This window comes from Bos taurus, chromosome 23 (assembly GCF_002263795.3).
Source record: "Bos taurus isolate L1 Dominette 01449 registration number 42190680 breed Hereford chromosome 23, ARS-UCD2.0, whole genome shotgun sequence".
Classification (NCBI taxonomy): Eukaryota; Metazoa; Chordata; class Mammalia; order Artiodactyla; family Bovidae; genus Bos; species Bos taurus.
In genome coordinates, this window is record NC_037350.1 from 25305395 (window position 1) to 25333240 (window position 27846).

Sequence of the window (27846 nt, forward strand, 5' to 3'; positions counted from 1 at the left end):
ATTAAGAGTCATCCTTTTGATCTCTATTCACCTGAAGCATGTTTCCACACCCTGCCCAGAATTCTTCACCTCACCCCATGGAGTGCCTTGTCTCCATCCCATGGTTAAGCCCTGGTGGCTTTTGCTACCACAGAACCAGTAAAATGCTGAAGGAGGAGCCACAGAGATTCCAATGAAACAGCAGACAGCATGACAGTTGATGTGCAGAGGTGTGTGTGTTTGTGTGGGAACCTCGGGGACACAGAGGAGTACTGTCCGGGTGGTTTTGCCAGGTTCTCATGGTCCTTAATGAACGTCACTGGATGTTGTGAGTTTTCAACTGCAGCCCTGAGTCCTCTAAGCACTGAGTGACTGGCGCAGCCCTGATGCACCTTAAGCTCACCTGCTTGGGTATCAAGGATGCTGATCACATTAGCAGTTTGCCCTGAAGTCTATCTCGCCTGCTGTGCGTCGCCTCCCCAGAACTTATCCATCCTTTCTCTGCAAGGATGACCAACATCTCCCCAATTCCTCCACCCCCCTTGAAAGCTCCTTCTCCTGACTGATGCTTACTCAACATTGTCTCCTGGGTGTCCTTCTAAGTTACAAAACATCTCAGAGCTCAGTTCTCTTGTTTGTGAAATGAAGACAATCACACTTTCTGCATTGTTGTTTAAAGGAATAAATAATGTCTAGAAAGCATTTGGGACCATATCTGGCACATTCTACATTCTCAATAAAAAAATCTCAGAGTATTTCTATCAATTGATGAATGGATAAATAAGATGTTGTTTTTTGGTCACTCAGTCATCACTGGTGTATATACAAACACACACAATGAAATACTACGCAGCCATGAAAAAGAATGAAATCTTGCCATGTGCAGCAACATGGACTGACTTGGAGGGCATTGTGCTAAGTGAAGTAAGTCAGAAAGGAAAGTACAAATGCTATATGATATCATTTATATGTGGAATCTAAAAAATACAACAAACCAGTGAATATAACAAAAAAGAAGCAGACTCACAGATAATAGAGGACAAAATAGTGGTTGCCAGTGGAGGGGGAAAGGCAATAGGGGTATGAGACTGGGTGGTACAAACTATCCGGTGTAAGGTAGGTTCAAGGATATATTGTAAAACATGGGGAATAGAGCCAATATATTGCAGTACCTATAAATGGAATGTAACCTTTAAAATCGTATAAAAAAATAAAAATTATGTTTAAAAGTCTCAGAGTATTTAACCTTCTCTCCCAGCCTTCATGAAAAGCTTTCAGCATCTTAGGATGGAGTCGGATGGAGTCTGGACAGTTCAGACTTGAGTTCCTTTCAAGGCAGTTTTCCATCTGCCTTATGACTGGAGCAAAACCAAATGGTTCCTAAGATCTGGGAAAAGGCAGGTCCGTGGAAGGTCTGCTGGGGGCATATGAGGAGCCTGAGCTGATAGCAAACTAGACACAAGCTCTTTACTCTCTTGGGGAAAAGAGAACAGGGTTCTGCTCCATCGTGTGCACAAGAGGAAAATGCTGACGTGAGGTCACACAAAAGGAACATGAAGGAATGAGAACGCCAGGCTGCGCATCTCAGCCTGCGTCAGCCTGAAGGACGCTGTGTCTCGTGGTTACTGTCCAGTTCCTGTATTTTATTTTGTGCCAGAAGGAGCACAAGCTCTCTGTGACAGCTAGATAAACAACCCCGAGGCTGAGCAAACGAAGCTCAGATTTCCAAAATAATTTTTTCTTCGCAGGGCAATGGAAGCTAGGTCAGATACGTTTCTTCTCTCCTGGTCAAGGGAAAAACTTCCCTGGAGAAAGTGTCCATCCATTTGTGGGATGGAAGGATAAACCACTGAAATCCTCTAGGCCAGTAGCCTCCTCTTCTCATCGGACAATGCTCTCAATTTGAGGGAGGGATTCTGGTCAAAATCCATGCGCACGATGAGTCTTTCTATTTTGAACAACAGAATGAGAATTTGAGAGTTGGTTCTGGTTTTAAAATTGATTCCCTCTTCTGTTTCTGAATCCCACATGCAATTATTCATCCTCCATTCCATCTCCTCTAACCCTCCCCATCACACACTCTTTTAATTGAAATTATAGTAGCTCCAGTCACTTGCCAATGCAGGAGACCTGGGTTTGATTCCTGGGTTGGAAAGATTTCCTGGAGAAGGGAATGGCTACCCACTCCAGTATTCTTGCCTGGGGAAACCCGTGGATAGAGGAGCCTGGTGGGCTACAGTCCAGGGGGTGCCAAAGAGTCGGATGTGACTGAGCTACTAACACTTTTACATTCATAGTTGATTTACAATGTTGTGCCAATCTCCATTGTACAGCAAAGTGACTCAGACACACACATATATATTCTTTTTTAAAAATATTCTTTTCTAATGTTTCATTCCAGGAGATTAAATATAGTTCCCTGTGCTATACAGTAGGACCTTGCTGTTTATCCATTCTAAAGTAATCGTTTGCGTTTACCAACCCCAAACACCCAGTCCATCCCTCTCCCTCCTTGACAAACACAAGTCTGATCTCTATGTCTCCCTCACCCGCTCCTGAAGAGTCTCTGCATCTCACTCATGCCGTGAGCTTGGAGGTACCCAACTGGCCACCAAGACAGTCATCTTTCAACCAAGCCCCGATGTCCAGGTCCAGTTTACCTTTGACCTCTACTGGTAGGGCTGGTTGACAAAAGAAAGCAATGACTGATAAAACATTGTCAGGAGTCAAGGCCACTTAGAGGCAGGCAACACTTAAAACTAAACTAAACATAACTAAAAGCTATGGGGCTTCCCTCATAGCTCAGCTGGTAAATCATCTCCCTGCAATGCAGGAGACCCGGGTTTGATTCCTGGGTTGGGAAGATCCCCTGGAGAAGGAAATGGCAACCCACTCCAGTATTCTTGCCTGGAGAATCCCATGGACAGAGGAGCCTGACAGGCTACAGTTCATGGGATCGAAACAGTCGGACACGACTTAGCGACTAAACCACTACCATCACTAAAAGTGAAGCATGAGAAAAGGACTTGGGATTGGGGAGGGCTGGGTAGGGATGGCTGTGATTTGTAAAAGGTTTTTTGGTCCCGTCTGATGTTTCAGGCTCTGTTCTTATTTTGCTAAATATCAAGATTGTCATTTCTAGAGATAAGGTTTGGGGCAGGGGGTGGGCAGTGTGCCTAGTTTGGCACATGTGAACTAGCTGAAATATCCAGAAAGCCTTGGACCAAACAGAAACTGAAGTTCCCACCCAGGTAGGGCCTGTTCCCTGACAATTTCTTGAGGTGCAGGGGGAGCCTCCCAGACCCAGGAGTGTCCACCATGCCCATGGCCTCACCCCATACATAGCCTGCTCCACCCTAAGCCTGTCTTTTCTTTTTTGCCTTTTGAATATTCAATGGAGCCTAATTTAAAAGGCCCGTCTTTGTGATCGCTGTGGCTGCCAAACAGTCCCCAGTCTAGAACGTACTTTGGATCCTGTGCAAAAGTTTGAAATTCCATGCGTTGTGGTCAGGGCCTGTGTTAGGTTATTTTGACCACTGCACCGTTGTAGTAAGGACTAGCATTCAGGGCCTTCCTTTGCTTCTGTGAGTTACACAGATTCAGATGTCTTGCTACTTGGGTATATATAGTAGGCTTGTAATATTTTTCAACTGAAGACCTAGTCCTTGTCCTCAGGGAACAGTAAGGCATCCTTGAAATGACCTGAATTCAAAGCACCTGATGAAATTGTGATTCTGATTGTGCTCTAAAGGAAAGAATTTCTCTTCTCTGCAAAGATATAAACACAGGCTGGATAAGCTTCTATTTAAGAAGTTATCAAGTAGATTCATGTCTGTTCAGATACTTGCACAAGCAACCTTTAAACTTTGTTCCAACTCTTGGATCCAACGGTTACATGTCTCTAATTGGTTTTTTACACTCAAGGACCAGGCAGGATTGGGGGCTGCAAACTCCTGGGACTCTCCAAGTAGTGGTGAATTTCATGAGACACTTCTTCCTAGAAGTTTGAGCCAAAATGTTTAGCGAGCAGAGACACCTGTCTTAGAGCATGGAGGAAAGGCATTTTAGGTACTAATAAATAAATTTAATGCAGCAATGAAAATATCAAAGTTCAGCTACACACAGCAATATGATGATCCTTCTGGCTTCCCAGCCAGGATGTGAATCACCCCTCTGTCCAGGGCCTCCACACTGTATATGCTACCCACCCGGTAGTCACTTGGTGGCCATGTTGGTTATCAGACAACTGTTACAGCATCACCGTCCTTGTGTTCAAATAACCCTTATTTTACTTAATAATTGGAAAAGGAAATGGCAACCCACTCCAGTGTTCTTGCCTGGAGAATCCCATTACTTAATCCCATTACTTAATAATGGTCCCAAAGTGTAATAATAATGATGCCAGCAATTCAGATATTATCTTTCTTCTGCTGCTACTGCTAAGTCACTTCAGTCATGTCCGACTCTGTGCGACCCCATAGACGGCAGCCCAGCAGGCTCCCCTGTCCCTGGGATTCTCCAGGCAAGAACACTGGAGTGAGTTGCCATTTCCTTCTCCAATGCAAGAAAGTGAAAAGTGAAAGTGAAGTCGCTCAGTCGTGTCCGACTCTTAGCGACCCCATGGACTGCAGCCCACCAGGCTCCTCCGCCCATGGGATTTTCCAGGCAAGAGTACTGGAGTAGGGTGCCATTGCCTTCTCCGGATATTATCTTACTGAACCTAATTTATGATTTAAGTTTTGCCATAGGTATGTATGGGCTTCCCTGGTAGCTCAGTTGGTAAAGAATCCATTTGCAATGCAGGAGATCCAAATTCATTCCCTGGGTCAGGAAGATCCCCTGGAGTAGAAAATGGTGATCCACTCCAGTATTCTTGCCTGGGAAATCCCGTGGATAGAGGAGCCTAGCGGACTACAGTCTATGGGGTCGCAAGAGTCAGACACGTCTTAATGACTAAACCTCCATAGGGATATATATATAGGAAAAACTTAGTATATATAGAGTTTAGTACTCTCTGTGATTTCAGGTATCCATTGGGGGTTTTGGAACATACCCACACCCTGGATAAGGGAGGATTACTGTATGCAGAGAATATCTCTAATCTTTGGAAAGCAGAGAAGAAAATAGTCCACGTTGCCTTAAGAAGGACACTAGGAGCCCAATTTTGTATCACATGCATTTGTTACTATTCAAATAGAAAAGAGCATTTATTTTGAAAATATTCGCTGATTGCATGGTTCTTTCCTGATTTTATGTCTGGGCGCACCTTTATTGTAAAGTACTTCAGCAAAAAAATGAACTGGCATTCAAATAAACTGCCTGACCATGGCCATGTTAATTATACAAGGACTCTTCTAAGCAAACATTTTCAAGCACATATTTGGAAACTGTGCTGTTCAACACTGTAAAAATAAAGATAAATGGGACAAAACTGGAGCCCTCGTGGAAGGGGAAGATAGGGAGGAGAGGAGGAAGGAAAGGAGACTGTTTGGTGCCCCTGGAATGTCTCTTCGTGTAGCCGTTTAATTTCGCTGCTCTTTGTCTTTAGGAAATAGGGTTGGGTCTTATCCCTTGCCTTGATGAGTCTTAGAAATCAACTAGGGGACACATCTTATAAACCAACTCTGTATGTTTCATACTAGACAAAGTGCTAACTACTTCAGTGGTAGCATCTTCATCTTTCTGCTCCTCTGAAGCTCTTGCACTCTCTCTGGTCCTTCGTTCCAAGAAGGCTTAGCTGAGATCCTGGGTGGTTGGCTTTTCATGTCTGCTTGGTTTGAGGTCATTTAAAGGACATTGAAAATGGAACAGATAATGCAGCTTAGATGCTGAGATTCCCAAATATTGTGGGGGGAAAAAGAGCAGAGGAAATTGCCTGCCACAGGTTGGACAAGTTTTCAGTCCTCACTGTGGAGCACTCTAGTACTCCTGAAGTCTACTCTAGTACTCCTGAGGACTCCCTTAGTACTCCAGCACCCCTGAAGACTCCTCTAATACTCCTATAGTACTAGAGTGGAGGAGGACAGGCCAAGATTTTACTCACATTAAGAAATAAGTCTTGCCTTCTGCTTGCCATTGTCATTCTGACTTATCTGTGGTTGCCTTTTGAAAACTACTTCCTACAGAAATTCTTCCAACTCTCCCCTCCAGTTTTTTAAATGGCTATAAAAGATTTCAGCCATTTTTCTCCCCCAGTTTTATTGAGATATAATTTTATTGATATAGTTGACAAATAACATTGTATAAGTTTAAAGTGTACACCATAATGCCCTGATACATGCATATACTGCAAAATGTTTACCACATTACGAGTGGTTAATATTCATCACCAGACAGTTATAGCTTTTTTTCCCTTGCAATACTTTTTAAGCTCTATTCTCTTAACTTTCAAATATATGGTACAGTCTTGTTAACTATGGCACAGACTTGCTAACAGTCATGTTGTACCTCACATCTCCAGGACTTATTTATATTAAAACTGGAAGTTTCTACCTCTTGATCACTTTCACCCAGTTTTCCCAGCCCTCACCCTCCGCCTCTGAAAATCACAAATCTGATCTCTATTTCTTATAAATCTGGGTATTTTAATATTCCACATGTAAGCAAGATCATACAATATTTGTTTTTCTCTTTCTGGCTTAGCATAATGCCCTCAAGGTCCATCCATATTGTTGCAAATGACTTGATTTCCTTCTTTTTTACAGCTCAATGGTATATATATATATATATATTTGTATATATATACACGCACCACATTTTCTTTGCCCATGCACCTGTCTTGGGTCGCTTCCATGTCTTGGCTACTGTAAATGATGCTGCAGTGAGCACAGTGGTGCAGATGTCTCTTCAGGATAGTGATTTGGTTTCATTCTGTTATTCGTCTAGGAGTGGGATTACTGGATCATCTGGTATAGTTCTACTTTTGATCTTTTGAGGAACCTCCATACTGTTTTCCACAGTGGCTGTACCAAATGACACTCCCGCCAGCAGTGCACAAGGGTTCTGATTTGGATCATCTTAAAGGACAGAGGTTTAGAAGCATCTCATTGTTGCAGTGATCCAAACCCAGGCACCCCATTTCTTCATCAAAATCCCATTTGTTGCTCTTGCCAGGCAGGGCATATTGATGATAAGGCTGAGAGGTGTGGGTGAGGAGAAGAGGGTCTTCCTGGGGTGAATGGCATGTGGTGGGAGGGTGGTAGCTGTTAAAATCCACAGGCACCTTCTCTTCATAAAGTTCACCCCCTTGATTTGGCCATATGGGTGGATAGCTGGATTTGACTGCTGGTGGTTCCACTGGAACCGGCTGGTGGAAGGGTTCTGAAGAGCTCTGGGAAGGGGAGAAGTCGTAGGGCCAGCTGGTCAGAGGAAACGGGTAACTGGGGCAACTATTGTCATTCAGAGGACTTCGTCCCAAAGCCACATTCTTATTCCATGTCTGCAGATCACTGTAATCAGAGAAGACTCCAGAGATGGAGGGCTGGAGCAGGTCTCCACTGCTGGAGACCCGACTGTGGGACAAATCCCATTTGTCGTAGAGCTGAGGGGGGCCCAGAGTGGGAGTGAGGTTTGCCAGCTCAGAGGTACCCCCCAAACCATAGCTCTCGGTGAAGGATGAGCCGTCATTCCATGCTTTCTGCTGGGGAGTGTAACCTATCACGTGTCCGCTGTAACCAGGAGGCAGTTGGACAGCTTCCTGGAAAGACCAAGTTAAATTTTCCCAACTTTGTGTTTCACCTGGAAGAGGCTGGAAAGACAAAAGCTCGTGTTAATAAGTAAAACTCACCCTCCTACCCCAGGCACCCATGAGTGACCCTGCACAAGTAAGTGCTCTGTGCATTTTCCTCATTCCCTACATACTCGAAGCACAAACACACTTAGGGCTTTGCACAAGCACACAAGGCCTGCAAGAACTCAAGGCTGCTGCCATTTCAACGCGAAATCTGACCAACCAGGAAGGGCTGCATGACCCTTCTTTTACTCGAACGGGAGAATGTTTACAACATTCCACCTCAAATGCAAATCTGAAACCCTGATTGCCTCTGTGAGAAACTTGTAAGGGGCTATGTAAGACAAATCAAACCACAGCTTCAGAGTTTTACATTATCCTCAGAGGAATCTCAACTTCCTCCTTGACTTCTCTACTTTTTAATGGATTCCAAGAGTTTATTTTTTTTCTCAAAACTCCAAGCTCACTTTGTTGAATCACAGACCTCTGGCATATGATGTGGTCAACTTCTTTTTCTAAATGGAGAAAGTATATCATTCTCCAGTTAATCACAAGAAAAGAATCTGCTTGAGGACTAAGTTATCTTCTTGTTTATGTAAAACTATTGACTAATAGGGCTTTCTTGGTGGCTCAGTGGTAAAGAATCTGCCTGCCAATGCAGGAGACGCAAGTTGGACCCCTGGGTTGAGAAGATCTCCTGGGAAAGAAATGGCAACCCACTCCATAGTCTTGCCTGGAAAATGCTATGGACAGAGGAGCCTGGCAGGCCACAGTCCATGGAGTCACAAAAGAGTCGGACACAACTTAGCAACTACACAACCACAACAACTGAGGAATAAGAGGATGGAGTTGGAAAGACCGACCAGGAAGGATGAGTGAGAAGAAACCTCCTGCAACTTCTGCCAGGGTTGGTAGGTGGGATAAGGGACCCGTTGCTGGGATTCAGGGGCTCCTATTTCCCTGAAACTGTGACTCAAATTATGACTTTTTTCCCTTAAGGTACATTAGAACCTCCAAGGATGGACTGGCTCAATTTCTGTACTCCTGAAACGTGGACCATTGACCAGTAGAAAAAGTATGTTGCATGCTTGTTCAGTCACTTCAGTTGTGTCCACCTCTTTGTGACCTTATGGACTCTAGCCCACCAGGCTCCTCTGTTCATGGGATTCTCCAGGCAAGAATACTGGAATGAGTTGCCATGCCCTCCTCCAGGGGATCTTCCCCACCCCAGGATTGAACCTGCATCTCTTATGCCTCCTGCATTGGCAGGCGGGTTCTTTACCACTAGCAGCACCTGGGAAGCCTAGGAAAAAGTATAGGAATTAGTAAAACACTATTAAGCAGACAAACCCTACCTACAGTATAACACCCAGAAAGCCATGAACATCACAGCACAGTTTGACCGTGGGGAGAAGTGGGCATCCCCACGTCCCCAGATGACCAGTGTTTTCAAAAACTGCCTGGTTGTTTCATCTTGGTGAAGTGCACTAAGGAAATTATTGGCTTTGGGGGAGAATGAAGAAGTATGAGGCTCAGATTTTATGCAGATCATTTCTTTTTGGTTCTAGCAGAAATACAGAGAGTGCCAAACACAGGTTAAGTACTAATTCAGGTCTCTTTTTAACTATAGTAGGGAAGATGATTCTGAAATTATATGGACTTTATGGTTGAGGGCATGCTACAAGGATGGTAGACATTAAGAGGAAAAGTATTCATAGTCACATATTCAGTTTCTTTGCCAGATGCTAGCTCATAGGTGAGCCTGAAGATATATGATTTGGGGCTCTCCTTTGTAGGTTCAAAGACCTGCTATAGATTCTGCCTAGGAATTTGTGCTCAGTCGTGTCTGACTTGCAACCCCATGGACTGCACCTTCTAGGCTCTTCTGTCCATGGAATTTTCCAGGTAGGCATATTGGAATGGGTTGCCATTTCCTATTCCAGAGGATCTTCCTGACCCAGGGGTAGAACCCATATCTCTTGGGTCTCCTGTATTAGCAGATGGATTCTTTACCACTAGCGGCATGTGGGAAGCCCTCATTTGTAGGTGATGACAGGGAAATCTACTGCTGCCACCACAGGGCTGGCAAGTCCCCATATATTTTGAAGATGCATGGAGCAAGGTTACCTTTATCTCTGGGCTCTGTTTCAGCTTCGAGGAGACTGAGGAAGATGCCGAGTGCGTTTTCTTCACTGCTCTTCTGGCCTCGGCTTCCAATTTGGTTTCTGGCTTTGGATGGTCATGCTCTCCCTTTGACTTAAAGGAGAAGAAGCAGTGAAATAAACAACTAGACGTACTTTATGGTATGTAAACTCTTATCCTGTTCTCTGCTGTCGGACTGGGTGCTGTTGCAGTTGACTGTTGTCACAAGATCAGAGCAACCTTTTAATATCCTCCCAGGGTTGGATAGCATCACTGATTCAATGGACATGAGGTTGAGCAAACTCCGGGAGACAGTGAGGGACAGGGAAGCCTGGCATACTATATGCAGTCCATGGGGTTGAAAAGAGTCGGACACAATTAGTGACTGAACAAGAAGCCCACCAACCCGCCGGCCTTTGCTGATGGCACGCCTTCTTTGCACGGTGCCTCTCCCCAGCCCTGCCACGTCACATTCATAGTGATAATGAGTAACACTGATTATACATATTCTTGAATCTTCAGCGCAATGCTGTGAGGGCCACACCATTACCATCACCCCCAGCTTACAGAGTAGGAGGCGATGGAGGCATGGAGAGATTTACCACCTGGGAAACCTCCACCAGTAAAGTGGGGAAACTGGGATCCAGAGTGTGCCAGAGCCAGCCAGCTGGAGAGCCAACTGTTGGCCATTCAGGTATTTTGTGAGCTGGTTGTTAAAAATGGCTTGACACTTTGCTGTACACCTGAAATTAACACAACACTGTAAATCGACTATGGGTGTGCGTGCATGCTCAGTCATGTCTGACTCTTTGTGACCCCATGGACCACTAGGCTTCTCTGTCTATGGGATTTTCTAAGCAAGAATACTGGAGTGGGTTGCCGTTTCCTCCTCCAAGGTACCTTCCTCCAGGGATCACACCCATGTCTCTTGTGTCTCCTGCTTTGGCAAGCAGCTTCTCTAACACTAGCACGACCTGGGAAGCTCCCCACAAATCAACTATACTCCAATAGAATTAAAATTTTTAAAAATATATTTGTTGGAGATACTGAATGAACAAAGAGGAAAGCAAGGAAAGAAAATTTCAGGTCGTCCTGCGCAGTTCTACCAAAGAGATCTTTCCAGAGAATTTCTGTCAAGCTTAATATCTTCATTCTCTATTACCTTCAATATTAATTTTTGATATGCTTTTGCCATGAAACCCTGTGTTCAACCTTATGATCATGTAAGTATTATGAAAAAATGTATACTAAAATAATTAACTTAAAGAAAACCAACTTGAAATCACCCATGATGAAAATAGTTATATTCCAGAAGTTGGCAAACCCTGTACATTCAGAGCATTTTCTTTTCAGAGGCAGGTTTAGGAAGGACTCAGATCCAAACAGTCCAGCTCTCAGGGTCCATTGTTTCTACCACCTCCCTGGAGAGGACCCCTTAATACCACATTTTACCAAAAACTGGGGCTTAGGGGAGTAACGCAATGTGTCCACGTTTACTGGTCTGCGGAAGGCCAGTGCACGGGGGCTCATGTTGCCGACAGCATGTCGCCCCCTTGGAACCTGGGCTCTGCCCTTGGATCCTCTCTCAAGGTTCAGGGTACAGACGTTCATTTGCCCAGAGGGTTCCCCCAGGGAGGGTGCAGACTCCCCTCCACTTGTGCCTCTCCCGGAGGCAAGTCTCCCTCGTGCTCTGTGAACAGTTCTTGAAGTAAAGAGAAATGGAATCGCTAACGTAAATCCAACCTGGAAAAATATGAAGCGTCCGTCGTGCCTCCAGAAGTTGGTGACGGGAAAGCCCCCGTGGCCCCGGCAGGGAATGAGCTTCAGGGGCCCGTCGCAGTTGGGACAGCGTTTTCCTACAAAAGAGCAGAGGAAGGTGACCACGCCCGGCAGAGCCCGGCCAGCGGACCCCTGAGTCTGTGCAGCTCTGCCTGTGTCAGACTTGACTCCTGCACAGCAAAGAGTCCACCTGGGCACAGTTTCACAGACCTTCACCCACTGGGCATGACTCCCGGGCCTAGGAGACCAGACCACTAAAGCAGCCCAGGTCAGTCTAGAGGTGGTAGAGGAAGCAGTTACTTACTGAGAGGAATATTTTACAGGTCGGGGGTGGGCAGGAGGTGGGAGCTCTTTTAAGCAAAAAAAAAAAAAAATCCTTCTCTCCTTATTTACCAATACTTCAAATTCTTTGTAAAGAGGAAAAAATCCTTTCACTTCACAATTTGAACTAAGGGTCAAGGAGCAAAACCACATGACAGAGAGAATGCAGCTGCTAAATTTCCACTAAAGTGTAAATGACTGATACCATCCTGCCCTGAGAGCAAGTTTGGAAAACAAAAGACAAGGAAAGAACTTGAGGTCTGAAGTGGGCAATGCACAGGGAATGCTGAATGCATCTATTTCACAATCTGATGAATATGATAAAAAAAAAATGAAGAATTAGCATGTGATGATGGCCTGAACCTAAATGGCATGGAATTGAGTCTAACCTCATATTTAGTCCCGGGTCCCCTCTTCGGATCAAAACACTCACTGAGATCATTTGGGGGACCCCATTCCCCAAGGTGTAGGGTGGCAAGCCTGATGCACAACTTTCTCTTACACTATTCATGTATGTGACTGCACTGATGAATTATTGTTTGTCCCCTGAGTGATGCATCTTCCATTTAACAGAGGTCCCAAATCAGATCTTAACCCTGGGGAGCAGTGTTAGCGGTGGGTGCAGCAGGCACGGCAGATCTATGGGAATACAGGGGCCCCGGGGACTGGCTGGCTGTCCTTAAAATGATCTCTAGAAACAGCCCTGGTCTCCTCCACCCTCCCTTGGGAGGAGGGAGAACTTTAAGGCCCCTCAGGGCGGGAGCACTACTCACTCTGCTGCTTCTGCCGGGCCTTGTCGCAGATGGCTGGCCTCAGGTAGACCTTGCGGCCCTCGGCGACCGAGCAGTCGCGGCCGCACACCACCACGCCCAGGCAGGACTTCTTGAGGATGCGGGAGTTGTGGTTGTTGGTGTTGCGCATGGCCCAGCTGCTCAGGTGGCGCTGTGCGTTCCTGTCGTCGGAGCTGTAGATGTGTTTCTCGTAGGCATCGGGCCACTCCTGGAACCAGTCTGTCTTTTTCACGTTCTGATGAAAACGCAAAGGAGATTATTATAGCTTCAGCTGAAGTCACCACTGGGCATAAAGGTGGCCTGGTGCGCAGCTCTTCTGGGCGCTGTATATCTGGCAAAGACCAAGCTGGATCTTACCACGTGATCTGAGCATGCACAGCCTGGCTGCAGCCACGTGACCACTGGGTCCATCCCACATCTGCCCCCTGGACCAGAATGGCTTGTGATGCAGCCCTCTGCGCGACTGATGCTCCTCTAGCCTTTGGTGATGAGAGTGAGGACCACTGCTCACTGAGGATGTTGGAGGGTGAAGCAACACAATGATACTCTTGCACAATGGCTGTGGACGGCACTGGGGCAGGGCAGTGGTGGTTAGCTTGTTGAGAAAGTGGAGAGTTTAATGCAAAACCACCTGAGAAACGCAGTGGAAGGCTGGAGAGCCGCTTCCTCCTCTGCGGAAACTCTCTCCCCTTTGCTCTACTCTCATGTTCGTGAACCTCAAACGGGGTGGAGGAGTAAGGACAAGTTGAGCTTGATTGAAAACTTTCATGTTCCTGCCCGGGACTGACACAGTTCCCTGCCCATGGATACCCAACTAAACAAAACTCTCCTCTTTAAGTGGGCAGGGACACGGGACACTTAATCCTCATAGCATAAGTTATTTGACTTTCTGTGCCTCTGTTTCTTCATGTGTATAATAGAAATAACCAGACCTACATACCTCGAGTGGGTCTGAGAGTTACATAGGATAACATATCAAAAGTACTTAGCACATCACCTAGCAGGCAGGGAGCTCTGGCTGAATGTTAGTGAAGTTATGGCACGTGGCCACGTTTGGCCAGGTCTTAGAGTGAGAATCATTAGCAATCTCAGTGGTCATACTTAAGCAGTGCCCATTCTTGCAGCTTCCAGAGACTTGGTATAAGAAACATTTTCAACAAGAAGCTTCTGGAAGGTTAGGGTTTAGATTCTAGAAGCTCCAGAAGGGTGCTTCTCCTTTGCTCCTCAAGCAAGAAAACATAGCATAGAATGTGAGAAAGGAAAAACAAGACGTTTGAGAAGGAAAAGCAAACATCAGGATGGAAGGGCAGCTCCAGGAGGTCATGTCTCTCTAAGTTGGAGTTCAAGCGTAGAAGACGCCAAAGAACTTTGTAACATGCGATTCTGGGTAGGCAGCTGTCTCTGAAGCCTCATTTTGTTCTTCTCTTAAATGGGGATATTGATAAAACACTCTCCACAAAAGTACTTGGAAAAGCAGATGTGTTGTAAACTAAGTTTTATATTATTAATGATAGTTGTCATTTGTATGGAATTTCATGGAGATTGAAATGGGTCTGAGGAAATAAAAATGAGAGGTTTTATGTACATGAGAGGTAGTACTAATTAACAGTGAAGAGCTAGGGTCTGCAAGCTAGGACCATGGGCCAAATCCAGTCCAGTGTCTGTTTTTTTTAAAATATATTTATTTATTTGGCTGCATCAGGTCTTAGTTTTGACATGTGAACTCTTAGTTGCAGTATGTGGGATCTAGTTTCCTGACCAGGGATCGAACCCAAGCCCCTGCTGTGGGAGCACAGAGTCTTAGCCACTGGACCACCAGGGAAGTCCCCAGTGCCTGTTTTTGTAAATAAAGTTTTATTGGAATCCAGCCATGTTCATTCATATGTGTTGTCTGTGAAGACGTTTACACACCATGACAGGGTCCAGTAGGTGCAGTCAAGACTGTATGACCCACAAAACCTAAACTATTTACTATCTGGCCCTTCACAGAGAGCTAGCAGGAGCACAGGGCCTTCACTGCTAGCAGGAGCACAGCTTGCAGAGGCACTTGGCCAGGGTGCAGGCCTTACCCTGGGAGGGTTCCTTCCCGCGCAGGGCTCCACTTTCTGCTCTGTGAGATGGGGGCCGTGCGAGTACCTGCCTGACAGGGATGTTTGAAGACTGAACAGGTTACCATACACAAAACATTCAAAATAGTGCTTGCTACTCACAGCAGCCAAGACATGGAAGCAACCTCAGTGTCCACTGACAGATGAATGGATAAAGAAGTTGTAGTACATACATATCATGGAATATTCAGCCATGAAAAGGAATGAAATAACACCATTTGCGGCAGCGTGGATGGACCTAGAGATGATCATACTAAGTTGAAGCAAGTAAAAAAAAGACAAATATCATATCGCTTATATGTAGAATCTAAAAAAAAAAAAAGATACAGGGAATTGCCTTGTGGTCCAGTGGTTAGGACTCTGTGCTTTCATTGCTGAGGCCCTGGGCTCATTCCCTGGTCAAGAAACTAGGATCCTGAAAGTTGTGTGCAGCAGGGGGAAAAAAAAGGAAAAAAAAATTTAAATGATACAAATGAATTTATCTACGAAATAAAAATAAACTCACAGACATAGAAAACAAACTTATGCTTACCAAAGAGGAAAGCAGAGAGGGCTAAATTAGGAGTTTGGAGTTAGCAGATGCAAACTACTATATATGTAAAATATACTAAAAAGAAAAAAAAAAGGTCCTACTGTATAGCACAGGGACGTCTATTTGATTTCCTGTAATAAACCGTAATGGAAAGGAATATGGAAAAGAATATATATTGATAAATGTATAACTGAATCACTTTGCTGTATACCAGAAACTAAAGCAACGTGGCAAATCTACTATACATCAATAAAAAATAAAGCCAGTACCTGGCACACAGCAAGTTCCACATCAGTGTTAGCTGTTAGTCTTCTGATCTTGGGCAACACACACCAGCCACTGGGTGTGAGGGCCAGCAGCTTTTAGGAGATGACCCCCAGAGAAGTCACTTGACACTTTAAACCTTGTTTAGCCAAATGTAAGACAGGAGTCCAGGCCCCTATAAAACCAAAGCTTCGTGGGCACAGCTCCTGGTTTTGAGCTTTTCTCTCAGAACAGTGCAACGATAGCTCCGCTGTGCCGTCCAGTGGTGAGGAAAGGGGACGCTGCTCCAGAAGGGCAGGGGAAAGGAGGTGGTGTCTCGGGGTGGGGTTCCCCTCTCCAAAGGCGACTGCGTCTAGTTTCTAGGAAAGAGGCCCAGCTGGGCCAAGATGCTGAGTGAGCTGTGTTCTCCAGTTCTCCCTCCAGCTTTTCTGGTAAATCTGAGTGGTATTAATTCAACACACAGCCTCGGGCAGCCCCCGGAGGCGGCCCCCTCCTCCCCTCCTGCTTCCTCCACCCACCTTCTCTTCTCTTCCTTCTGATCCAAAGCTCTAAACAGTGCTCTCTTCTGCCTCAGACATGCCGCCAAAAGCATAACATTTTATCTTCTCAAGTAATAACAAGGTAGGTTAAAACGTTAAAATGTGGACCTGTAACAATCTGGGCTGCAGAAATCTACCAGTGGATTTGAATTATTCCAATACAAAGCACAGATGTCAGGGCAGCAGAAACAAGAACAGGTGGTCTTGAAGGAAAGCTGAGATTTCCGTGATTTAAAGGTGAGGGATGGGACTTCCCTGGCGGTCCAGTGCCTAAGATGCCAAGCTCTCACTGCAAGGGGTCTGGATTCAAACCCCGGTTGGGGAACTCGGTCCTACATACTGAGGTCCCGTGCTGCAACGAAGATGCAAATAAGACCCAGTGAAGCCAAGTAAATACATAAATACATTTTTTTTTTTAAATAAATAAAATAAAGGTGAGGGGCCCCTTCAGTCTGGTCAATGGCATAGACCCCACAAACCAGAAGGAACCTACAGTGTTTGTGAGAGCAATTCAAATACTCCAGTTAAAGCAAGGACTCCCTGCCAGTGGAGCAAGAAGCACTCTGAACTGCCTTTTCTTTCTCTCAGTTTAATCCATGTTTTCGCTTCCCTATGAGGTTTCCTCTTTGATGAATTATTTAGAAATACATTGTTTAGTTTCCGTGTATTTACAGAATTTCCTGTTGTCTTTTGTTATTAATGTCTGGTTTGGATCCACTGTAGTTGAACACACTCTGTGTTTTCGATTACTTTAATATTGTTGAGGTTCGTTCTAAAGCCCACATGGTTTATTCTGCATTCCACGGTATGTTAAGCTTTTTTTTCCATCAGCTCCTCCACCGGTACCTTAGTTTTCCAATTCCATTAGTAAGCCAGTAATAAGTTTGACAACGTACAATCTCAAGAAAAATACCAGGAGCAAGAGTATTTACGTCAAGATATTTTCTTGGCTATTTACATATGACCAATCTTGTGACTTGGACTTTTGTGGGATTTCTGACATTTTTTGACATTGCAAATATGAGAAAACCCAGATTCCAGTGATGCAAAGGAATCCAGGTATCAAATGAATGATAGGGAACTCTGAAAATCTACTAAAATTTAAGGCTGCTGCTGCTAAGTCGCTTCAGTCGTGTCCGACTCTATGCGACCCTGTAGACCGCAGCCCACCAGGCTCCCCCGTCTCGGGATTCTCCAGGCAAGAACACTGGAGTGGGTTGCCATTTCTTTCTCCAACGCATGAAAGTGAAAAGTGAAAGTGAAGTCGCTCAGTCATGTCCGACCCTCATCGACCCCATGGACTGCAGCCCACCAGGCTACCCCGTCCATGGGATTTTCCAGGCAAAAACACTGGAGTGGGATGCCAAAAGGAAGAACGATTATTTCTTAATCTTGTTTAACAATTCCTCACAAAACATTTCCCTCTTTTCAGATCTTCTGTTTATTTTTATTTCTAAATTTTCATGAGTAACTCTTTGTTTTCCCTCTTGGTTAAGAAGTTTATAATTTAAAGGGAATATTCTTAAGGTTTCCAACATATAAATATAACAAATTTATATTGTATTATATTGTGGGTAATATCATTGGTGGTTTAATGAATATTTCTGTGATTTCTGTATGTAATTTTTGTCCCTAAGAGACTTAGTCTTCTAAGTCACTCAAAATCTTTGAGGCTGTGCAATGATAGCACCTATCATTCTTTCCTCATTCTCATTTATTTAACTACTTGAAGTTTTAATGGGTATCTTAAGAAATATACATTGTTACATAAAACTAATGAGCTAAAATCAAAATTCTGAAATGAGATATCAAAAATATTGATATTAGCATGCTATTATATTAAAAATGATTTTCCCTTGGGATATAATCCACTCTAGTGTAAAACAATTATCTGCCAGGTTTCTCTTAATAAGAATAGCTTATAAATTCCTCATAAGTAAATGTTTCCAAATAAAACAGGGTTAGCAAACAGATACATGTTTAAATAAATCAGAGAGAGGGAAAAATTAGATATTACCAATGGAGCACAGAAAAAAAAATGTATCCAGCATTTTGATTTACCTTCAACCTTTTGGGAACTTACCTCTCTGAACCAACTGGAAACCCAACTCCAAATGTTTTCAAAGATAGAAATTCAATTCGACTAAATGCTTTTGAGTTAACTTAAGCATTACTGCCTTTGGGTAATCTTGCAATTTCCTACCTTTATCAAAGGTCAAGATGCAGGTCAAAAACTTCCATATTTGCTTGGACAACACTAAGGTGGGACAGAGTGCCCCAGCTTTCAAATTCTGTCACCCTCTACCTTTTCTTTTCTCCCTTTCCTTCCCAATTCCATGCGGCTAAGCAAGGGACCTCCTGGCAGGCACCCAACGAGAGTCTCTGCTGCCATCCCCACCACCCCAGAAGCAGAGGGCAGCAGAAGAAGTCTGGCCCCCAAAGTGGGGGGACCCAATGACCACAGGGTCCATACATGTGGAGATGTCCCAGGGAGTTCAAATGACACTGAGAACAAGGAGAATGCCAGGCAAAGAGGACAAAGTCACGAGTGTCCCCGCCAGACCAACAGCAAGGTGACCTGACCATGCAGTCAGATAATAATTCACCAGAAATGCAGACTCGTATTTACCCCTTAGCTCCCTAGCACCAAGATACATCTGATTATAACTAGCTTGTTCTGATTACATGTATCCACACAAATTCACAGAAGGAGCTCAGAGATTCACTTTTGCCCGGAAGACTGAGGCAAAGGAAATAATGCTTGTCAAAACCATGGTCCAGGAACGAACTCATCAGAGACAAGGCCTCGTTGGGGTTGATTCTCCAGGCTTCAGGTGGCCCTGTATTTATGTTTAGCCTATGTATAGTTTAAGATTTTCTCTACAAAAAGTATATTTAAACCTTGGAATTGTGTGAGTTAATAGCTCCGTGTGGCTTTGCTTGTGGGTTTAATCGGCAAACTGCTCATATTCAAGGAACAAAATGATTCGGGGTGTTTGTCTGCTGTGGGGCTATTGCAATACCTTGTGCTTCTGCTCAGAGAATCTGGCAGGTGCAGGGAGCAGAGCAACCGCTCCCGTCTCCCTGTTCAGTGGGTACTATTGAGAAGAAAAACGAGTTGGTTTTCTTCCCGATTTTCAACCAGAAAAAAAAGAAAGAGATTTCTTCATCATTCAAGGCTCTCAAGTATTACAATCAATGTTAATGAGAAGCATCCTTGTAATGAACCATGTACGTACATGCTAAGTCGCTTCAGTCGTGTCAGACTTTTTGTGACCCTATGGACAGTAGCCCGCCAGGCTTTTCTGTCCATAGGATTCTCCAGGCAAGAATACTGGAGTGGGTTGCCATGCCCTCCTCCAGGACATCTTCCCAACCCAGGGATAAAACCTGCATCTCTTACACCTCCTGCAGTTGGAAGGCAGGTTCTTTACCATGAGTGCCACCTGGGAAGCCCAATGAACCATGTGGTGAGCATTTTTAACAGAGGTTAAGACTAACCCAACCCAGACTTTTGCGGCTTGGATCAAGCAAACCCTACAGCAATTATATTTGAACTTCCAAAGTAGTTTAAGGGAATAGAAAAGGAAAACAAAATCAGTGTATTATGTTGGACTGGAATAAAGAGGCATTTATCAATGATGGTTTTGAGTAAGTTAAGCGCCTGCAGTTCTGGGCTGACTCCGTGGAGGCTGGATAAAGTAGAAGTGGTATCAAATTAACCACAAGTTAGACAAGTGATCAGAAATGAGTTCCAGGAAGATTTATAAAGACAAACATGCAGCTGAAAGAAGGGAGGAGGGCACATGAAACAATCCTGCCTCCAAACCACCTTTCAGGCCGCTTGTCTCCCAGATCTCCTTACTGAATGCCTGTGCATGGATCCCCTGTAGGGAGCCTTTGAACTTCAAAGTGCTCTACTTTGCCTTGTTTGTCTTATCTTCATCTGACCTAATCCTCTCACCTTTTACAATATACTTGTCCAGAGAGAGCCCTTTTGCCAAATGCTCAGCCTTTATCCCCATGCCTGAAAGTAAGTGAAAGTGTTAGTCGCTCAGTCGGGTCAGACTCTTTACGATCCCTGTGGACTGGAGCCCGCCAGGCCCCTCTGTCCATGGGATTTCCCAGGCAAGAATACTGGAGTGGGTTGCCATTTCCTTCTCCAGGAGATCGTTCCAACCCAGGGATCAAACCTGAGTCTTCTGTATTGCAGGTAGGTTCTTTACTGTCTGAGCCACAAGGGAAGCCAAAGCCTACAGTACTCAGTATTCCCAGTCAGTCTTCCATCCAAGTACTAACCAGGCCTGACACTGCTTAGCTTTTGAGATCAGATGAGATGGGGCGTGTTCAGGGTAATACAGCTGTAGACATATCAGAGTCATGCTAAATTATATACGCCCTCCTTCAGTGCCTCTGGCATTTTTTTTATATGGCATTGATTCTCTGTTCCGACACTGATCTTGTTCCACTGGCCCAAATCATGAGTCCTTCCATGAAAGTTAACATGGGGTAACAGCCTCTGCATCCAGTGGTATTTGACACATCCCATTGACATCAAAAATCTCTGATGTCCTGATGAGGATGTCATCGTTCACTATTGCCAAAAATTAATTCATAGATCTTGATCTGTGATGTAGAAAGGGCCTTTGGAGTTTCCAGGACCAGAAGATGCAACAAGAACTCAGGTAACCATCTTGAAACTTGAAGCAAGTGAGTGGATTAATAAGAAAGAAATTTATCTACAAGTTGCAGGAATTTGTAGGAATCGTGGCAAGAACATGCAAATATGAAAAATAAACTATAAATTCTTTGTATGGGGGGACAGAGAATGAAATTGGGGAAATGTATAATAGTAGTAAGCCAGTGATTGCTATTATAGATGGAATTCTTTGAAACATTTTTTTTAATGCTCAAACAGATGGTCTGAGGACCACTCATTGCCTAAGGGGCTCCATGGAAAAACAGAGAGAGCTTTGTGGTCAAAAATAAGTTAGGGCGATATTGCCAACACAGCCTCCTCTTGGGAGAGCCATAATGCAGTAAGAAAAACACTGTGTCTGCAGCAGAGAGATTGGCTTAGGGAATCCTCCAGTGGTTAGGACTCTGCATCTCCACTGCAGGGGGCATGCATTCAAAACTAAGATTCCACATGATGCATGGCATGGGGGAAAAAAAAGAAGAAATTGGCTTAACTTGGTTGAACTTAGTCCTTCTTTCCTTCCTTCATAACATCCATTAAAATTCCTTGTAACTTACACACTACAGAACACATTTTGAGAACACATCTGTTCTAAACAACTTAGAGATTCAAGCAAGGTATATGAAGAATTACTATTTTACTTTTACAGAGGAGATAATGAAAACAAGAAAACGGATTTGTTTAGAGTCACCCAGATGATAAGCCACGGACCCACTCATTCATGGATTTCATACTTGTCCTTTCTTGTTTAGTAAGTGCCAGGCCCTGTGCTTGGCACCCCGTCCCTGTCCGAGGGCACAGGCCACCTTCTGAATCTCGAGTCACCAGATCCTCGATTGTTAGAACTAAAAGAGTCCGGAAGAGACTACTTAGTGCAACAACTTCATTATCAGAAGAGGAAAGGGGACCTCAGAAATGCTAAACCACTCTATGAAGTTCTACAGGTAAAAGGAGGCAAGACTGGAATTCAAAGCCTAGGCCTGGTCTCCTAGCCTTGTGCTTCTCATCATACACTGGTCTGCCTTCAGAAACACTCTCAAAATGTAAAATCTACTGTGTTTGGCTTCAACACCTTCTATTTTTCGCCTCAGCTGGGTCTTGATACGATTCCACAGCCCCATAAATCCAGATAAGGACTATGTCGACTCTGCTCAGAAAATGTGCGTGCGTGCTTGGTCACTTCAGTCGTGTCTGACTCTTTGCAGCCCCATGGACTGTGGCCCACCAGACTCCTCTGTCCATGGGGTTTTCCAGGCAAGAATACTGGAGTGGGTTGCCATTTCCTTCTCCAAAATACTAAGGCACCATTTGCTCTTTTAATCATTTCCCTGGCATATTTAACAAACTGAAGAACACTTATCTATTTCCATGAGCAACCAAAGTTTTTCTACAAACTAAAAATGGTACATTTCCAGAATTGAATGTGGACTTTTCTTGTAAATGTCTCTGGTATCTGAGAAGGCTTAAGTTTTGGAAAATTCATGTTGGAACATGAACCTTTATGAACCCTGAGATCCCCTCCAGGGACATGGTTCTTTCTTTTGTCTATAGATTTGATGAATGATATGAATCCTCTGCCCTAGAAAAAATACATGTTAGCACAGTGTTCTTAGACCCCATTAAAGGTCCCGCTCTAGGATGGGAATTTGCGAAATCATCTATATACCTGCTTCCTTCAACTCTTGTTTTTGAAGATGTCCAGTTTCTCTATTTGGGACCTGCAATCACGAATTAGGATTATGGGTCTCTGAGACAGCAGTAATTAAAATTTACCTTAAAGTTTCCCCTAAAACAGCTACAACTGTTATAAACCAATTACAAGCAACTATAAACACAAACCCTTAAAATAGATATTTGCATGATTTAGCTGTGGTATATTTAGCCATCCTTAAATGAATGGCAAGTAAGGCATATTAGTGCTTCCTAGCTCTTCCAAAACCTACCAGGAGAGAATGGGGGAGGAAGTTTAAGGGGAAACATAAAAAGAAGCACTTCACTAGAGTGAAATTTGGAATGATCTGGAAGCCTTCTTTAGAGTGAAATCTGGAATGAGTATAAATCAAAACTACTGGAAAAAAAAACCAACATAACTGTGGAATCTCCATTCCCTCTCCTCTGCTTGGGATAATTCAAATTTCTCATTCCCCAGAATCAGGCAAATGAGCGTGACCTTCCACTAGATGGTTCTGGCAGTCTCATCTTAGCTTTCCCAGGCACCTTTCCCAATGACTTCCAGTGAAAACCTTCTTCACTGGAAGAAAGACCAAAACGTGGAGTCAAGGAAAGCAGTTTTAAACAACTAATGTTGGAAATTGCCTGGTGGTCCTGTGGTTAAGACTCAATGCTTTCACTGCTGTGACCTGGGATTCAGTTCCCAGTTGGGGAACTAAGATCTCACAAGCCATGTGCCTCAGCAAAAAAAAAAAAAAAAGATAAAACAACTGTTTTCCACCAAATTAAGAGTTTAAAATGCCAGTTGCCAGGCCTTCCCTGGTGGCACAGTAGATGGGAATCCGCCTGTCGATGGAGGGGACATGGGATCAATCCCTGGTCTGGGACGATTCCACAGGCCGCAGAACAACTAAGCCCGTGTGCTGCAACTACAGAAGCCTGTGTGCTTAGAGCCGGTGCTCCACAAGAGAAGCCACTGTAATGAGAGGCCCGAGCCCTGCAATGAAACGTAGCCCCGGCTTGCAGTAACTAGAGAAAGTCCGCGCAAAGCAAGGTAGACCCAGTGCAGCCAAAAATAAACAAAATAAAAAAACTTTAAAATGTCATTGCCAAAGATGAAGGCAAAGAAAACATGAAATGGAAGCCGCTCTGTTAGCTGGAGAGTAGCCCCACGTGAGCAGACTGTGTAGTAGTCACAGAAGTTCTAGAAGAGAACTCTCACCAGGACATCCCAAAGACAGATTTAGGTTAAACCCATTACTCCCAGCAAATAAGTCTGTATGGGAGCTCGTGTGTTACAGAGAGTCAATCTACAGACACATTATCATGGATTTCATTCTATCAGCTAGCCAGGCGGGTGGCATGGGAACCAAAACAACTACGAAAGGCAGGGGAAATAACACTTTCTTTGCTTCAGTCTGTAACCAGGGGAGTCTGGTCTGTGAGGGCCTTCTCAAATCATGGATTTAGGAATTTCCTCTTAAAAGTCCTCAGTCAGAGGCTTCCCTGGTGACTCAGTGTGAAGAATCTGCCTGCCAATGCAGGAGACACAGGTTCCATCCCTGGTCCAGGACGATCCCTCGTGCCACAGAGCAGCTAAGCCTGTGCACCACAAGTATCAAGCCTGTGCTCTGGAGCTTGGGAGCTGCAACTACTGAAGCCTGGTGCCCTAGAGTCTGTGCTCTGCAACAAGAGAAGCCACCAAAATGAGACACCTGGGCACCGCAACTAGAGAAAAGCCCATGCATCAACGAAGACCCGGCACAGCCAAAAATAAATACATCAAAGTCATATACATTAAAAAAGTCCTTGGTTGGATGTCCAAACGAAACTCTGTAGGAGAGGCATTTATTCAGCTGGGACCCTCACCAAGTTCCTTCCAGGTCTTGGCAAGTTACGTTCAAGGCTTCACAGCCAAATGCTGAGCACAGCATGAGAACAAGTACATACCTGTGGCAGCTTCATATCATTAATATCCCAGCTTAGTTCTTTGTCTGCAGAATCCGCGTTCTCAGGTTCCATGATGAAGTCAGGTCACCCACAGGTTTCCGTCTATCCAGCTGCTCTAGAAGCACTTGAGAATTTTGCTCTCAAAGGCTCTTACAGTTGGATCAGTCCACCCAAGCAGTTTAGACCAGGAGACTGCTTTCCAACACTAAAAAATAAATGACAATGATACTGATCATTAAAGAGATAAAAATCAGTGCTCTTGGGTGGAGGGGGAGGGGAGGGAGGTTCAAGAGGAAGAGGACATAGGTATACTTGGGACTGATTTGCATTGTTGTATGGCTAAAACCAGGACAACTCTGTAAAACAGTTATCCGCCAGTTGAAAATGACTTTTAAGAAAAGGAATTCAGGAGAAAATATCATTAAAAATACCAGCACTTGTCTGCCAGAAAAGACTGTTTCACTGATATTTTGGGAAGCACCAACATACAAACAAAAACAAAATGTAGGAGCCATTAGTGAGCCTGCTGGAGTAAAGCTTGACCATGCGGAAGAACATCGCTTTCACCCTCAGATTTGGGCTACCTTCCTGGTTGCTAGCCCCAAGTGCAAAGGCCTCTATAAGTACCATGGTCACCTGTAGCCAATGGTTAGGACCTTTTCCTCCATATATCGGGTTGGGGAGGGAGGGATACCTGGCTTGGAGTTGTTTCCATGGATACACCTTCAAAATTAGCTACCCTGTGGGTGTGTTACAAGAGGGGAACATCACAGCCAGATGTGTCTAGAAGTCTTTTTAAAATTTAAATTCCCATAGAGATTAATAATCCGACATATATTTTATATATTGGAGAAGGAAATGGCAACCCACTCCAGTACTCTTGCCTAGAGAATCCCATGGACGGAGGAGTGTGGTAGGCTACAGTCCACGGGGTCACAAAGAGTCGGACACGATTGAGCGACTTCACTCATATATTTTATATCTTCAAATATTCTCAAATGATTATCAGATTCCTCTAAAACCTTGGCACTATTGACATTGAAAACCTGTTTTATAATCTTTGTTGTGGGGCTTGGATTGGAGGATACTTAACAGCATCCTTTGGTCTCTACCCATTAGGTGTTGGCAGCAACCCACCCCTCCTTGTTGACCACCAACCGTATCTCCAGACATTGCCAAATATCTCCCGGAGGGAAAAACTGAGGACTACTGCTCTAAAATAGTGTTTCTCACCGTTGTTTAATCCGAAGCACCCTTCAAGACTTTCTGACTTCAGCAATCTCACTCTTCCCTGCTCGCCACAAGAAAATTCTGTCTGATCTTACTTTCATTAAATTGTTCAGCCTCTTTTCTCCACTGAATTTCCCCACTGAGCTATCCTTATTTAACCACTCTTTATATCCTTAATTAACGTTTAATTAAGCAATTGTTTCCTGATCCTCGCCGACGCCATCCCCACTTCGAATTCCCTGGATCCACCGGGGCTGGACCCCAGCAGTAGGTATTAAAAAATGTTTGTGCAAATTGTATCCCACCCCCTCCACACAAGAAATACTAGTTTCTAATTATAATTGGTTTAAGGGGATTTGTTGTTCGGTGGCTCAGTTGTGTCCAACTCTTTGCAACCCCTTGGACTGTAGCACACCAGGCTCCTCTGTCTTCCATCATCTCCCGAAGTTTGCTCAAATTCATGTCTATAAAAGGAACTTACCCTCACCTCCCCCCAAAAAAGTAAAAAGAAGGAAAGATATTTAAAGTGTTCAACTCTGAGGGGGGGGGGGGATCATTTTGAGATGACATGTGCTTGCTAGTAGAATATGAAGTAAGACATGTTTACATGTGTGACATTTCCGTGCCTTGGTGCTCTAGAGCCATAATGATGTTACACAGAACCACTTAAGAGTCACTCAAACCACAAGTTAAATAATCTCAATCTTAGAGTCCCATGTACTCTGTTCCTCAGTAATTTAGCTTTATGTAACCCTAACACTTGGCAGTCACTGAGATGTACTGAAGTAAAGTGCATAGATATAGATGACTGTGACCCGAGCGTGTAAATGAAGCTCTTGGCCACTAAGTAACAAGTTAATAGGAGTCTTTTCCCTCCCTAACATACCTACCCACACTCACCTACAACCTAGTCATCCAAAAAGATGAAACTTCAGTACTCCCAATTCAAACACTGATGTGCAAGATTAAATATCCATTGAGTGTAAAGCAAATTCTGTTTGGGAAAGAAACCCTAAGTTACAGAATAAATGATGCCACAGATTGACTTTAATTCAGACTTTAAAAACAAGTATATTAGAATAACAAGATTCACATTTCAAAAGAGTAGAAGATTTTGCCTTAAGCCTAAGCAATGTCAATATAATTCTTTTGTTTTTAAATTAAGGAAAAGGAAATAAAAAATCTTGTGCAGAAAAACTACCTTGCTTTTCCGATTTTTTTCTGATATGAATTTTTGCCAAATGAACATGAGCTTAATATTTCTCTGAGAGCTAACACTAAAACGCAAGGAAGAAGAAAAGATGGTTTGCAGTCTTTGAAACATAAACAAGCAAATTCCGTTTTCCTCAGGATTAAAAAACATTTGTCCAGACTCTTTTCAAAGCAACTTGGGCCAAACTGTGTTCATGTCTCACCATTTCCACAGAAGACCAAGCGGAACAAATGAAAACCCTGTAGAAATGCGGTGACCATTGTCGCCGCCCTTACATTTGTCTCTCCTTAGGATTTCTGGCTTTGTTACATTTTTTTTAATATATAAATTGACTTACAATATTAGATTAGCCTCAAGTGTAAAACACATTGTCATCACGCAAAGACAAGCTACTATCTGTTACCATACAATTATTACAAAATTATTGACTATATTTTTAATGCTGTATATTATATCCCCATAATTTATTTATCTTACAACTGAAACTTTATAATGGTTTCCTCACCTCTGACTTCTGGAGATGTAGACAAAACTGCTTCAGAAAAATCTCCTCTCCGATTCAGGTCCCAGCAAGTTCTGGTCATTTTCTACGCAGAGACTGCTGTTCCCTAATCCAGGTCAAGGTACACTATGCTAATGAGCTCTGGCAATAATCCAATCAAAATCTAGATGCTCTCAGCTTGGGATAGGTAAGAGTGACCCGGGAGCCACTTACCCAGCCCCAATTCTTCGCAGAATGCCAGCAATGTGATGAATATTCTATGGTACGCTTATGAACATTCCCCTTGTTTATGTCAAAAAGGCGTTTTAACAGAAATGGACATTGCTAAGATTCTCATGAGGAAGTCCAGATGTTTTCTTTCTTGTAATTTCAAAGTTTGGGCCCAAGGCAGACTGAG

At 43.9% G+C, this 27846-nt stretch overlaps 1 protein-coding gene across 4 annotated transcripts; it reads right to left on the reverse strand.

Annotated features, from left to right (window-relative positions):
• Positions 1–5908: 5908 nt before the first annotated feature.
• Positions 5909–27520, reverse strand: GCM1 (glial cells missing transcription factor 1). Of its 4 annotated transcripts, none has more exons than XM_059880224.1 (7): positions 27453–27520; positions 26635–26728; positions 24505–24709; positions 12724–12976; positions 11594–11706; positions 9836–9964; positions 5909–7726 (listed from the first exon to the last, which is right to left on the reverse strand). In XM_059880224.1, the coding sequence occupies exons 3-7, from the start codon at positions 24574–24576 to the stop codon at positions 6992–6994; spliced, it is 1302 nt and encodes a 433-aa protein (XP_059736207.1). In that variant the 5' UTR covers positions 24577–24709; positions 26635–26728; positions 27453–27520; the 3' UTR covers positions 5909–6991.
• Positions 27521–27846: the final 326 nt, after the last annotated feature.

Excerpts from the sequence above, each read along its gene's own strand:
- GCM1 (XM_059880223.1), bottom strand. The coding sequence starts at position 24,576 with ATGGAACCTGAGAACGCGGATTCTGCAGACAAAGAACTAAGCTGGGAT. Across the intron at positions 11,707-12,723 it reads GGCCCGGCAGAAGCAGCAGA|GAAAACGCTGTCCCAACTGC; the intron begins GTGAGTAGTGCT and ends GCTCTTTTGTAG. Across the intron at positions 9,965-11,593 it reads GACGCTTCATATTTTTCCAG|TCAAAGGGAGAGCATGACCA; the intron begins GTTGGATTTACG and ends TTCTCCTTTAAG.